The 14,616-nt window shown below is 43.5% G+C and overlaps 1 protein-coding gene across 2 annotated transcripts in view; it reads left to right on the top strand.

Annotated features, from left to right (window-relative positions):
- The window catches only part of PIK3CD (phosphatidylinositol-4,5-bisphosphate 3-kinase catalytic subunit delta), a 766,219-nt gene that overhangs the window by 454,500 nt on the left and 297,103 nt on the right, over window positions 1–14,616 (top strand). For both annotated transcript variants that reach the window (XM_086921389.1, XM_086921391.1), the window contains exons 11-12: window positions 7,721–7,848; window positions 12,106–12,156. In XM_086921389.1, the coding sequence (XP_086777515.1) occupies window positions 7,721–7,848; window positions 12,106–12,156 (179 nt within the window). The remainder of the gene's footprint in view (window positions 1–7,720; window positions 7,849–12,105; window positions 12,157–14,616) is intronic.

Genomic DNA, 14,616 nt, shown 5'->3' with positions numbered 1-14,616 from the left:
ATGTACATTCCAAACAGCAAGCTGCTGTAGGACAGGCTTTTCTCAAAACTCTTTTACAGACTGCTGCAGCTGACACAGAGAGCCACCGATAGGGGAGATACTGCTATACATTCTATGCACAGATATGAATTCAGCAGCCCACATGCCTCGAACGGAATATGCTACTTACTAGTATGCATCTGTTCTTAGCATGTAGGGCTGCTGACATTCATATCGCCCACCCGCCTCCCCGTTGCCTGTTGCAGCTGTAGCATTCACTCTTTGCATGGACATCTCTTACTGTACTATACTCCATCTCTGCCACAATGTCGAAAAACAATATGAGCATGGAGAGGATGCCCATGCGCACTGTAATCCAAGGGAGGAGCCACCTATCTCGTGATACTTCGAAGACTCTTCCAGGACAACAATGTGCAATCATCCGGACCCAACACTAGGTGGCGATCTATGCACAGATATGAATGTCAGCAGCCCTACATGCCAAGAACAGATGCATACTGGTAAGTAGTATATTCCTAACTTTCCATTAACCCCCTTACCCTTCCTCCCACCTCAATAACGTTGAAGCATCGGGGGGTTGGATCAACTCCCTGCCAATGGATCCCAATGAACATTCCTTGGTCATTAAAGTGTCTTAAAACCAATGGGATGTATGTACAAAGGTAGCCCTTGTATTCTTGCCGTCAATTTTAGTAAGTGTCCATATAGGGCTCTGCAGATGTGGGTTAGGATGCTGTTCGCACCAGTTGACCCTTCATCGCGCACATGCAGGATTCACTGTGAGTTTTGTATAGTCTTTTGGATCGCGACCAACGACGTTGCTTGCCACCTGTCCTGGGGAGATCTTGGCCGGGACCCCCAGATAAAGTGTCGGAGTCTGTCCTGGGTGGAGTATGCGGCTTCAGTTTCACAGCTTCGTTGTCCAATTGAACACCTCCTCAGGTGTCTCAAAGAAGTGTGTCTGTGATTGATAGGACACCCTAAAGCGATTGGAAACTTTCTTTTGGTGGGTGGTTACCGTGGCTTCCACTGTCAAAATTCGAGATTCCGATTCGGTAATACGCTGCCCCGCATTTCGGTGCTCTTGCCGAAGTAGCATAAGATCAGAGCCGACAGCGCCGATCTTAGCCTCCGGCATGTCTCTGCATTGTCAGGTGTAGGTGTCGCTAAGTTCCAGGGTCGAGCGGCTGGACCACATCGCCTGTGAATTTAACTGTTATGCATTGTTTTGAGGTGGCGCTGGGCAATTTGTCCTTCACCAATTTGTCTGGAGACGTATGCGGTCACCTCTGGGCATAGTCATGCCCCAGTTCCTCAAGGCATTCGTGGAGCTGATGTTTCTAGCCTGATCACGCCAATGGTGTGGCCGGGAGCGATAGTCGGAGGAAGGCACCACATCCACAAGCTGCACCGAGACCTAGCCGCGCCACCTCCACGAGAGGGCATTCCTACTCCCCTTAGCGGGTACCGTTGCCCGCTCCTGTGCTTCAGTTCCAGAGAGGATCACAGTTTCCTCTTAGTCAGTCCTGGGGTTTTCAACCAGGGACCTGAGGCGGGGCGGGCAAGCAGTACGTAGTCAGTGTGCCACAGGGACACCTTTGCTAGGACTCCTTGACAGCACCCCCACCACTGGGCGTCTCCGCTGCCGTCAGGCGATAGTTAGCCGCCAGCCCTCCCCGCGGGGGTCCCTTGTCCAACAGCGGATCAGCAGGGGGGCACCAGTCCCCCATGCAAGTCACCCTGCGCAACCAGTAAAGCTAATTGTTTGGTTCGGAGCCGTGGTATTGTAGAAATCGGAGGGGGTGATCACAGGATGTCCAAAGTCCACCCTAAATAGTACCCCGAGGTCAGGCGGGGCTTCTCGCCACGGCAGCGTTGGTCCCGGCACCCCGCTGAATGTTATCAGGGCTGCACTCTGAGGAAGGTGGGAGGGTGGAGGCAGAGGAAAGAGAGCACTCACTCCCGGTCCCGCATCAGCACAGTCCCGGGCCAGGCCTCACCGATCCTCGCAGATCAGGCCCTGGGCTCTCCCCCGTCAGGGATGCACCACAGCAGGTCCAGCAGTATAGCTGTAAACCCCTAGCAGCGCGGGACTCTGGTCCAGAGGGTGCCATGGCCCGATATGGCCGCTGAGGTCTGGGTATCCGGCATCACCCAGGACGGGGATCTGCTGCTCCAATCCGGCCGTCCGTGTCACTGGCCAGCTGCGGGTCCCATCAGGCAGGGTCTCTTGCATCAGCCAAGTTCCCCACAGGGAGACCGCAGCCCGGTGGGGAGGGCGTCACCCCTCTCACTCACCGCTCTTAGGCCCCAAAGTGGCCAGACCGCACCCATTCTGTGGCTTGAAAAGGCAAGCGAGATCCATGTCAAGGTGCCGATAGTGACAATGGGATGTCGCGCCTCTAGGCACGCAGTGCGCCGCAACATCGTAGTAGGGTCGCCACCACTTGCCTGGGCAGAGAGCAGTCTTGATCGTCTCCGGGTGCGCTGCAGCCCACTCAGAGGTGTGTCGCTCAGTCCGGCGTGTCGTTCACTCCAAGGCCAGCGGTCCATGCCCCAGTCTGCTCACTGCCACAGGCCTTGTAAGAAGCACCCAAGTGGCTGCGAAGTATTACGAAAAGCTGTAGAGGGTGCCAGATGGAAATAGGCACGCTGATGCGGCAGGATTAATATAGGATTTTGTAGGGCTACGGGGAGCTAACTTAAGGTGCGTCCGCCATGTTGGACCACCCCTCAGTTTCAACTTTTGAGTGTTTAGTTCTTGGTCTTGCGAGCTGTACTGCGATGAAGAGTGACAGCCTGGCTACCAACAGGCATCTACAGCTTTTGTGGCACTGTGCTGTGAACAGATAGTCAGCCAACTGACTCTTGGAGTCTCTGCTTCTGGCTGGGCTCGGTGGACGACTTCTCCACAAGCAGGATACAGCAGGTGCAGTCCTTCCTTCGCTAGTCCAAGGAGCACCCAATGCAGTTCATTTTCGGTGTTGCTTCTTTTTTGCGTAGTCCAGAGTCGCAGGGCAATCCTTCTTCAGTCCTCTTCTCCAGTCCAAGCAAGATTTGAGTTATGGCGACCAAGGGTCCCCTTTTATTCCCAGAAAGTGCCCTTAGAGGAGTTTGCGGTCACTAACCAATAGATTACTTAGATCCCACCGGCCTGATGACAACATTCTTTGAAGTGTGGCATAAAGCTATCCCAGAGTGCTCTATTCTGTGTGTGAAGTTTGGTAGCCCACTCTAGGGGTATGACCACCTTTGGGCTACACACCCGTGGGGAAACTGGTTTGGCAACTGTTTACCCACTCTGTTCCTGCTGCCAGTCTGGAAGGAAGTCTTTGTGTGAAGTCCTAAACGGTCAATGAAAACATTGGCAACTTACCAAAGTTGCACTTTGCTCATCAATATAATTAAATTCGATTTAACCATTTAATCGGATTAATGCACTGATTCTTTTGATACCTTGAAGTACCCACCTCACTAGTTCCAATCAGAAGTTAGCAGGGCTGAAGTGTCTGTACTTGCTAATGGGGCTACCAGCCTCTCTTACAGAAATAACAACAATTGGATTCTTTGCTGTTATAATATGTAAAACAAATATTCTTTTTAATGTTCTTCACCCTGCCCTTAGGACTCGGTAGGCCTGCTGAAGGGGTGACTTATACACATTAAAGAGCGTAGTTTGGGCTTCGTAATTACTTTCAATGGCAAAGTCAAGTTAACAGTTTAAACTCTTCTACCAGTCTGCCCTGGAGTCTGATAGACATGTTTTACTTTGTTATAATCGTGGTGGTACACCTAGGCCCAGATGTACAACCTTTTTTTGCGGTCTCAAAAGGGAAATCAACCCGTTTGTGACGCAAAAATCAGCGGTAGTATGCACAAACACTATTTTGCATCTCACTGACTCGCAAAACAGCATTTGCGACTCACTATTAGGAAGGTGCGTGCCAATGGGCGTCCCTTCCTAATAGCGACTCTAACCCCAACACTTGCAGTTTACCACCTACTTCAATTACGTGATAAACCACTTGCAAACGGGAAGGAACCCCTTCCACTTTGTGAATGGGTGTGAAAAAATAATTTAAGAGCAGGCAGTGGTCCCAGTGCCCACTGCCTGCCCTTAAAAAATTAAACTGAAAAGTTTAATTTTTCTTTTTTTAAATGCAGCCCGTTTTCCTTTAAGGAAAACTGCCTGCATTTAAAAAAAAACAAACTGCTTTATTGAAAAAGAAGTCACAGACATGGTGGTCTGCTGACCTCGGCAGGCCAACATCCCTCTGAGTGCTAGCCATTTCCGAAAGGGTCGCAAATTGCGCTTGCCTCATGAATATTGATGAGGCATGCAATTTGCAACCCCATTGGGAATCGCAAACAGTTTAAATAGAAAGAGAGAACACCCTGCCTCAGGATATAAAGGCCCCAGCTAGAGGGTCCAACAGATATATGTAAAGGGGTGATTCGCCTAGGGGTTGACACTACACATAACAATCACATGGTCAAATCAAATAGACTATACAGTTCATGTTAGAAATATATATATATATATTTTTTTTTATATAAAGATAACAAGGATATAAATATTGAGTGAAAATTTTTTTGTATCACAAGTACATATAGGTCATAAATAGGACAGACATAGATATGAGGGCAACAACAACAGGGAAGATCGTCCTACCCAGTAACGGCCACACTTCACACACACTGTTTCATTCACTTCAATCTCTACCCACTCTTTCTCATCTTGTACCATTCACCATTCATTCTACCATTCATTCTTCTAATCCTGGCGAATACAACACATAGGTGGTTAATGTGTTGTATAGATCGGGGTGTTAGTCCAGGTAGATGGTTTTAACTACGGGTCCTGATGTAGTAAGGACAATAACCGTATTCCTGGAGACACAAGCCGACGCGCGTTTCCGTGACAGGCCAGTGAGGCCGCACCTTCGTCAGGGCAAGGGGCAGTATACTGGGAGGGGCACAGGGGTAAAAATCTGAAAGATATGTGCTAACAAAATATATTCATCATGATTAATGTACAATTACACATTTCAGATATCTATAAAACTACTAAGATTTGAGAAAACCATTTTGTCCATATGATAAACATTGGAGCAATGCTCCTACAATTGACCGTTGATCGCTATGCATTGTCAAACCCTCTAGAGACACTCCCTGAGTTTTATAGATATCTGAAATGTGTAATTGTACATTAATCATGATGAATATATTTTGTTAGCACATAACTGTCCTTTGAGCAACATATGTATATACACAAAAGTAAAATGAATTTTGTTTTGCTCTCTATCTTTCAGAATTTTACCCCTGTGCCCCTCCCAGTATACTGCCCCTTGCCCTGACGAAGGTGCGGCCTCACTGGCCTGTCACGGAAACGCGCGTCGGCTTGTGTCTCCAGGAATACGGTTATTGTCCTTACTACATCAGGACCCGTAGTTAAAACCATCTACCTGGACTAACACCCCGATCTATACAACACATTAACCACCTATGTGTTGTATTCGCCAGGATTAGAAGAATGAATGGTAGAATGAATGGTGAATGGTACAAGATGAGAAAGAGTGGGTAGAGATTGAAGTGAATGAAACAGTGTGTGTGAAGTGTGGCCATTACTGGGTAGGACGATCTTCCCTGTTGTTGTTGCCCTCATATCTATGTCTGTCCTATTTATGACCTATATGTACTTGTGATACAAAAAAAATTTCACTCAATATTTATATCCTTGTTATCTTTATATATAAAAAAAATAAAAAATATATATATTTCTAACATGAACTGTATAGTCTATTTGATTTGACCATGTGATTGTTATGTGTAGTGTCAACCCCTAGGCGAATCACCCCTTTACATATATCTGTTGGACCCTCTAGCTGGGGCCTTTATATCCTGAGGCAGGGTGTTCTCTCTTTCTATTTAAATTGGTTTCTCCCCCCTACTACCTGCCCATATCCTAAAGCTACCCACGGGGGAACCCCCTGCTTTGTCTACTGGAATCGCAAACAGTGTCTGTGACCCTGTTGTACATTCAGTTTAGCGAGTTACAAATTGCGAGTCGCAATTCTGTGCAATTTGTGACTCGCTAAACTGAATGGTCATACATCTCGCCCTAGGGCAGCAATCCACGAGTGACACTTTAACTTAAAGGTCCTAGGGACCCCAGGTACCATATACTAGGGACTTTCAAGTAAGTTAAGTTAAGTTAAGCTAAGCTAAATGGGTATAAGCCAATCGACCATGTGGCCATTTTATGGGTCAGAGCACATGCTGATTGGAAGCGATCAGGGCATTTCAGAGCCATACCACCAGTGACTAGAAGTCAAAATGGGGAAAACCAGTGGAGTGAAACCTGCAAAAAGCGTGTTTACTTACTCTTACTTCCTATGGTTCCTACTCCCTCGGGCCGTTGGAGGAGGTTTTCATTCAGCGTGAATGTGGCAGTCTGCCTACCTCTAAACCGGCTCCTCAGTAATCATTCTTCCTGAACAGGAAATGTCTCTGAACAACCCCTTTGGCACTGTGGAACATCACCATTGACTTTGACGGGCCCCTTTTCAATCTCAGCCATGAGAACTGAAACCCAGTAAGTTGTGCATCCTTTCACCTTGGACTGCAGAGAAACTGGGGTTTGCAGCAAATCCATCCTAGCAAGCTTCATATTACCTCTGCTTCAGTGGGAAACATCATTTACAACGGTGTCTTTTCCACGCTTGATGTTTTTAACGATCCACTTACCCCGCAAACGTCTCTTCAACGAGGGAGCCTTCAACGACCGTCTTGACCACGAAAGTACGTTCAGCGTGGGTTGGGGGGAGACGTGGTATTCAGGGTTGGGAGGGGGGCTAGGGGGGCTGGGGGGGCTGGGGGGGTCTCCCCCCCCAAAAAATAATAACAATTAAGGAGCGAGTTAGATAAATTAAAAAAACGCTCTGTGGTATTAATGAAGTAAAAGGAATGACCCTCCCCCAAAGACGTGCAGTGTACGTAAAAAAAACAGTCCTTTTTTTATTTTAGAAAACGTGTTTTGACGCTTGTTTCCATGGTAGATGGAAGTAAGGGGCTGCTGGAGAAATACGTGCAGGTAAGACGTTTCTACCGTGGTACAATCCTTCGTTGTAAATTCCAGCGTGGTAAAGCCACTTGCGATGTAAAATTCGCGTGGTAATGCCATGCGTGGAACTTGTAATATTGAAAAATCATATATTCTGCTTCAGTGGCTGAATAAAGTAGTTGTTTTCCCAAGTAAACCTCAGAGTTACGAAGATTAATTGTTAGAAGAGGCTATTTCCATAGAGGAACATTGGTGAATAGGCAAGATGTAATTTGTTTTTAAGTGCCTTACTCATACAAGCCATGATTATGTTTTTATGTTTTCTCAGATGGTGCTAAGACACACTTTTTTTAATGTTTCCTTATCGTAACAGCTCTTGTTTTTCGTACTTGTAAATGTAAGATGTTACAGTGAATTGACATTTAACTGAAGTTTATTTGCTACCTTTGGACCATCAAGTGAGCAAAGGAGTAACTTGGTTATCAAATTAGATTGCAGTTGAAATGAAGCTGAGGTTATCCATAGTGAACAGCATTACCTGCCACATATATTGCTCAGTAATCAACACCTTCCCAACGAAATGAGGAAATACCTTGTTTGTACATCTGAGAGCTTCTGAACTTTATCTATTTGACAATATTCTTTTGTGTTTTAAAGATGACAAAGAACTGTTGAATCCAATGGAAACTGTGCAAATCAACCCGAACACAGAGAGTGCGGCTGCCCTTCGCATCAGCTTCCCAACTGTTTCTCCCCAGCCAGTGTACTATCCATCCTTTGAAAAGGTGAGTGGATTGGGGTCTGGAGGGAGGTGTATTGTGATGTAGGTCCAGATAGAACAGTTGGTTTGTGTTTACCCTTTTGCAGACGTTTTGTCACTCTGGGTAATTCTGCCACTTTCATATGCAAGTGCAAGTTATTGGTGGGACCAGAGGAAGAAAAAGAATGTAGATTGTAAAAAGTGTCTTAAATTCTCGGACTGAAGAAAAACATCTTCTTGTACAGACAATACAAAGTTTTTTATTGTGATATTCACCAAAGGTGTAACCGCATATTTTAAATAGGAAAGTAGCTTTATCACTAAAGGCCCCATCTAGGGTGAAAATCAAAGCAGCAGGACAGCAAAAAAATGTAATTGAACAATTGTCTCTCTACCATCAAAATCAGATTAGACCAGTTAGTGCCAAACTCAGGTCTACTAACATTCTCTCACCATACACTCAAATAAGACTTCAGTCTACCACCAGATCCATTGGACTAGTTCCGCTTTTTAATGACTATGAGCAAAGAGTGAAACTATAATATCTCATGCGCCACTGTAGTCTTCTGTTGCCCTAGGATGTCTTCCGTTAGATTTGTTTTTTAACATCTACGGGATGCACCTTCTTAGAGATTGCTTCCTAAGATCTACAAAGTCTTGTTGAATGAATGAAGTAGTGTCCTCACACTGAAAAGGCCCAAGGTACAGGGTTCTTGTTTCAGGCTCCCACTGCATGTTCTTTTCCAACATCACTAGTCAATCCCCTACCTGTTTCACTATGTTCCTTGCCTTCCCTATCTCCCCTAAAAATCTCTGTTCTGAATGCTGATTTGGGAGTGAATTTTCACTTAAACCTGTTCACAATAGACAATCTTTCCAGATGATGCAATTAAGTAATGGCTTGTGTACTTACCTCTGAATATGTAACCTCCTACTCGTGACCCTGGAAAAAAATATATGTCCGAGGCATGCGAGCTGTAGATCACATGCTTTGCACACTCCGGCCATCTAGTGTTGGGTTCGGATATTTGCAAGTTGTTTTTCTTTGAAGAAGTCTTTCCAGTCACGGTGTAGGTGAGTCCTCCTTTCGGTGATAGTGCGCATGGGCATCGACTCCATTGTTAGATTGTTTTCCCACAGAGGGTGAAAATGGAGTTAGTAAAGGTAGAATAGAGATGTCCTGGCGTATGTATGTAAGATAAGAAAGAACTGCTATAGATATAGGTACCCGGGGAGGCGGGTGGGCGCATGTGAATCTACAGCTCTACATGCCAAGAACAGATGCTTACTGGGTAAGTAACATTTTCAGTTCGAGACATGTGAGCTGTAGATCACATGCTTTGCATAGACTATACAGTAGTATTCTCCCAAAGCGGTAGCTAAACTGTAGCTGGTGCAGTTGTTTCAAAAAGTGTTTTAAGTACTGTCTGGCCTGCATTAGCTTTTTGCCTCACTAACACATCTACACAATAGTGTTTGGTGAATGTGTGCGGTGTAGACCATGTTGCTGCCTTACAGATGTCAGCTAAGGGAATATTCCCTAAGAAGGCCAAAGTAGCCTCTTTTTTGCGGGTGGAATGCGCTCTAGGGGGTATTGGCAATGTTCTTTTTGCTTTTGTATAACCTGTTTAGATGCATTCAACAAGTCATCTTGCAATGCCTGATTTAGAAATGGGATTGCCTTTGTGTGGTGGAGAAAAAGCAACAAAGAGCTGCTTGGTCAAACGGAAATCTTTTGTTCTTTCTACACGATATTGTAGAGCCTTTTCTAACAACAAGTGTGTTTAGAGCTTGTTCTGCTACAGAATCAGGTTGAGGAAAGAACACAGGTAGCTCAACCGATTGCTTGATGTGAAAAGCAAAAACCACTTATGAAAGAAATATCCATAAATCTGCTTTGACAAAACCCTCAATGAGGGATTTAACCATTGATTTCATTATGTGCTAAGGCTTGTTCTGAACAAAAAATCGATTTTCTGATAGGGGCTTTCCCTTCTAAGCAACAGTTGAATATCTGTCCAAATATGCAGGAGTCCATGAAACTTTTTCAACATACACATTTTTCAATGTTTTAAGTAATTTGTAAAGAAACATGTCAATGGGCACAGTTTTAAATTTTTTCAAATTAGATGGAAAGCACCACTCAAATATTTATTTTAAAAGGAAAACCCGGAGAAGAGGATTGGGTTTCTGTGCTTAAACTGTAATGTTAGACAACGGACACTGCTACTTTAAACCTTATAGTAGCTGCACTGTCCGATCATGCACATCAGTGACAGGTGGGTAGTTTTTTTTCGTTTCTGCTCACTGAGCAAGGATCTCAAAACCCAGAACCTTTTTAACACTCTCTTATGAATTACTGCTCCTTTGCACAGGATGCTTTTTGTCTATTTGGCATCTGATGGCACATATCTCAGAATTCTATCACTTTTTTCCTGAGGTAAAAACATTTTTTTTTCTTTCACCCTTTCATTGTCTAGTGATCCCTGACCACCATGTTTACTTTGTATGAAAATTGCACATTCAGTGGTGAGAAGAAGTCTTTAAAATCATGCCTGCAGCATCTGTGTGGTTTGCCTGCCAATTCAGGATACATACAGATGTTGTATTTGTAAAGAAATGACTTGACCAGTGGTTTAACTATTTGTAGCATTTTTCCAGGGGACTGTCAAGGAAAAGGACCAGTAGGAAATCTCTTCCCCATAGAAATGGTTGGGGAGATGACTCCTCCACCTCTGCACCTGGAGGGTGAGAACATTGGTGGCATCCAGTTGGACGCTGAGGCACCTGTCAAGAGCATTATTAACTTTGAGAAACTTAAAGTGGGTTGGAGCTTTACTTCAGCAAACCATTGCAAGCACCTGCACATTATCGACTTAGGAGAAAGGTCTCCTGTTCACCAAAACCTGTACAGTTCTCTACTGCTCTAGCAGGTTGCTCTAGCAGGCTGCAAACTGATCGGGGACCCCCCTCTGACTTATTTTGTGTAGGTCTTGGAGAAAAGACAGACAACAAACAAACTAACCCAATATCAAAACCTCCACGTGACCTATATTTCTTTTATCAAGTCTGAGACCAGCTCTATTGGGCTACCTACATGAGAGACATGATGCACAAGCGATTTACTATTTTATCAAAAGATTTATTTTATTCAAAAATCCTTTTTTTATTATTTGTATCACAAGAGAATTAAAAAACATTCATTATAGCCATCATTTTTTTCATAATTATTTTGATTAAATATTCCACAATTTAATTTTTTAAAGAGAAACAATCAACATTAACGTTGTCATTCATAAGAAATTAAATGACCCCTACAGATTGACCACATTAACATACTAGCCTCTCACATACACATACATACACACCACACATCGTATCCTACCCTTCCATGTTCGCATACACTTTATGGTCACCAAGAAGACAGATGTGTTACAGTCTTCGTGACCGTGTTGTGTGCCAGGTTATTTCACAGACTGGTCATCGCACGTTTCGGTGGATATTGACAATTTGTGACCACCTTCTTCAGGGCCACCAATGTAACAAAATTAAGGCGAGCGGTTGGGGTATAACGTCAGGATGAGTAATTTGAGTTATTGTCCACTAAGGAGTGGAATTTCCGAGGTAGCGATATCCGTCAGATCTGATAGGACCTCATTCATAAGGATAGAGCACAAGTCTACACTCTATACTGGTATTGGTTGTATCCAAACACGTCTGTCCCAGTATGGGCCGGTGTTGTTCTTGATAGTCTTTCAAAAACCCCAGGCGGGCTGAGTGGTACATCAAATGATACCTGTATAATGTCCTTCCTCTACTTCATATGGTTCAGGGTCATACTTTGATTGATTGGTCCATGATTGAGAATGATTGCACGTCTGAAATTAGATGAGTTTCAAATCTGCCTATTTTTTAATTGTTGTATCAGCAAGCATGGACTGCTCTTCTCACCAAGTAGATGTGGGGTCAAAGCACGTTGCCCCACAACAGCCTTAACCATGACTAGGAACAGCTAAGAAACCCAGAAACTAAAGGTCATTGGAATACATTTCTAGAAATGAGCAGCACAGAGATGGATGTTAACCATGCTCTTCCATGATGTTTGGGCTGGTGTGACTTGGTGAGATAGGGGTTTTTTAGTGGTATATTGGTGAAATAGTAACACACAGTGACCTTTCTCTAACTCCACTACTATACTTTACTTATGTCACTCTACCTTTGTTATGTCTCATCTATGTTCCTTCAGTGTGATCATGGCTCATCTCTTCTCTTGGTGTTTCAGATCCTCGAGCTTGGAAAAAATGGAGAGCACGTGCGCCCAACGCCTGAAGAGGTACTGGTGCTCTCACCATGAACCAAGGGGTTGTTCTCAAGCCTGCTGGGGGAAGTCCCCACTGACCTGGAATATCCCCAACCTGTCCATTGGGTGATTTCATTATTTCCATTTAGCTCTCTAACCTGTGCTGTTTACTGTTGGCTCCAGTTGGATTTCATGATGACCTTCTCACCCAACTGTTAACAAAGGTTAGCTCAGTCTTACAAGTTACCCCATTCCTACCCTTCAACAGTGAGTCTTCAGAGCCTCCTGACATGTCTGCACCAATGAAGCCACAGGGAGTTCTAACTTCCTGCATAGGAGATGTCCCTTTCAGTGCCATCTGTACTCCACCAAGCCTTTTTTGTGATTTCCCTCTGCACCTTTCCCAGGGAGTTAAATTCTATGTCCAGAAGCTGTTCCATGTTCAGAGTGATTGCCAGTTGTTCGACTTATTGCAAGCACACCTCCAAACACTTTTTGTGTGTTGATGCTCCTTGTGCCCCCAGTTACCTCCCCCATTACTAAAGCGGCTCTCTTTTTGCTAAGGTCACGTACCCTGGTGCTGTGTGGCGAGAAGACAAAAAAGTGCCTTATCAATCACATAATTTGTCTCCAGAGCTACAATGTTAGAGCGAAAAGATGCTCTAGGTGTAACCAAAGAGTTTTATGGTTAGGGTGTCTCTAAGGTCACATAACTGAGTGTGGAGTGAAAGAGTGCTTCTATAGCCATGAACAGGTGTATGTCAAAATATTGAGTTTTTATTTTTGACATTCAAGAATAATAGGTCTCGAATATCGACGACAACATATCTTCAAGGTATGTATATATAGGTTAGTATATAATTACTATTATTATCTCATCTGAGTATTTTGCCTATATGTGTATATAAAGACACATACGTCTATATATGTATAAATACACATACACACACACACATATATTTATATATATATTAAATATATATGTATACGTATGTGTGTGTGTGTGTGTATATATATATATATATATATATATATATATATATATATATTCACTGTATAACAAACTAAGGTTAAAATGATGTTATAGTTAGATATGGTAACAAGATTTTAGTTTACATTTAAAAAAAAAAGCTCAAACAAAGGTTAAAGTGGCATTATATATTGAAATGAGATTAAAACATTTAAAACAAGAAAAGGCACTGAAATTCACAAGCTATAGTTTAGTAAGATAACAATAGCTTGCACTTGAACCCCGCCATGCATGGCTTAAGACCTCACACATTACATCTCTCATGGCATGTTAAATGACATTAATGACATCAGTGATGGCATTTCAAATTACATCATTGAGGACATCATTGATAATATCAGAGCCATATACAGCATAGAGTTACTGTGTATACTCTTCTGGGTGCTTGGTATTGATACTGTGTAAACCCTGGATGCAACTGTGAGTGTGCATGGTGAAAGTTATATGGCACACTGTTCAAAAATCAATAAAGCTTAGGGTGCAAGTAGTACTCCATGTCAAACGAGGTAAAAGCTGAGCGCACTTGATGTAGGTCGTTGAGGTATGCTTAAAAGTTGTGGCTTAAGCCCTAGTATTTTGTTGACAATAGATTATCCACCAGTGGATGTCTGGCCACATTAGATAGTTAATTAGTTGTAATACAGTGCTAGAAACAAATTATGTGTAACAAGGATGTTTATAAGGTGTGAGTGATTATGTCCAGAACTTCACTGAGGAGTTTGAGGCATTGCAGATGTTGAATGATGTAGAATGTTGGGGCGTACCACTTAGAGATGTATATCTAACAGTGGTGGTGTAGGTATGCCTGTAAGGTTGTATGCCATTGTGCCCATCTCAGGAATGTGTGTAGTGTATTTGACCACAATATGGAAGATTGTCCACAGGACGTGGCAGAAGGTGTCTTTTCAGTATCAAACACATACTGGTTAACCTCTTGACTTTAAATTGTGAGTTGTGTGAAGACTTTAAGAGTGTAATCCTGATAAGGGGAATAGATTACAAACTCTTTTTTGGTGCATGCTCAAGGTTTAAAAAGTGGATGACCCCATTCCCAATCTATTGATGCTTTTTATTAAAGGGTGTGAATACTAGTCAAAAGAAGGGAACAACCACCAAATGTGGGTGATTTGACATATGTGCCTGTTTGCCACATGTGGCCAAAGGTTATCTCCAATAGCATGTCACTGATAGCATAAAGTTGGTCACAGGGGTAACATGTTGAATGTCTTCTAGCCCACAAACCCTGAAAGACTGTGCCACAATGACTGAACAATGTGATTTAAGATAAATAATAATAATAAAAAACATTTATTAAGCGCATGGTTACACAGGAAAACAGTGCGTCCCTGCGCTGTGAATACATTCCGTCCGAACTCCAGAGCAGGCCCCCCATAACAGGAGGGAAAGAGCAAGAGGCACCAATACAACTAGACCTTGGGGAACAGATGTGTCTTCAATTTCAG

The sequence above is a fragment of the Lissotriton vulgaris genome, chromosome 5, assembly GCF_964263255.1.
Source record: "Lissotriton vulgaris chromosome 5, aLisVul1.2, whole genome shotgun sequence".
Classification (NCBI taxonomy): Eukaryota; Metazoa; Chordata; class Amphibia; order Caudata; family Salamandridae; genus Lissotriton; species Lissotriton vulgaris.
The sequence above is the reverse complement of the archived record's forward strand: the minus strand, read 5'-3'. Positions and strand labels throughout refer to the sequence as shown.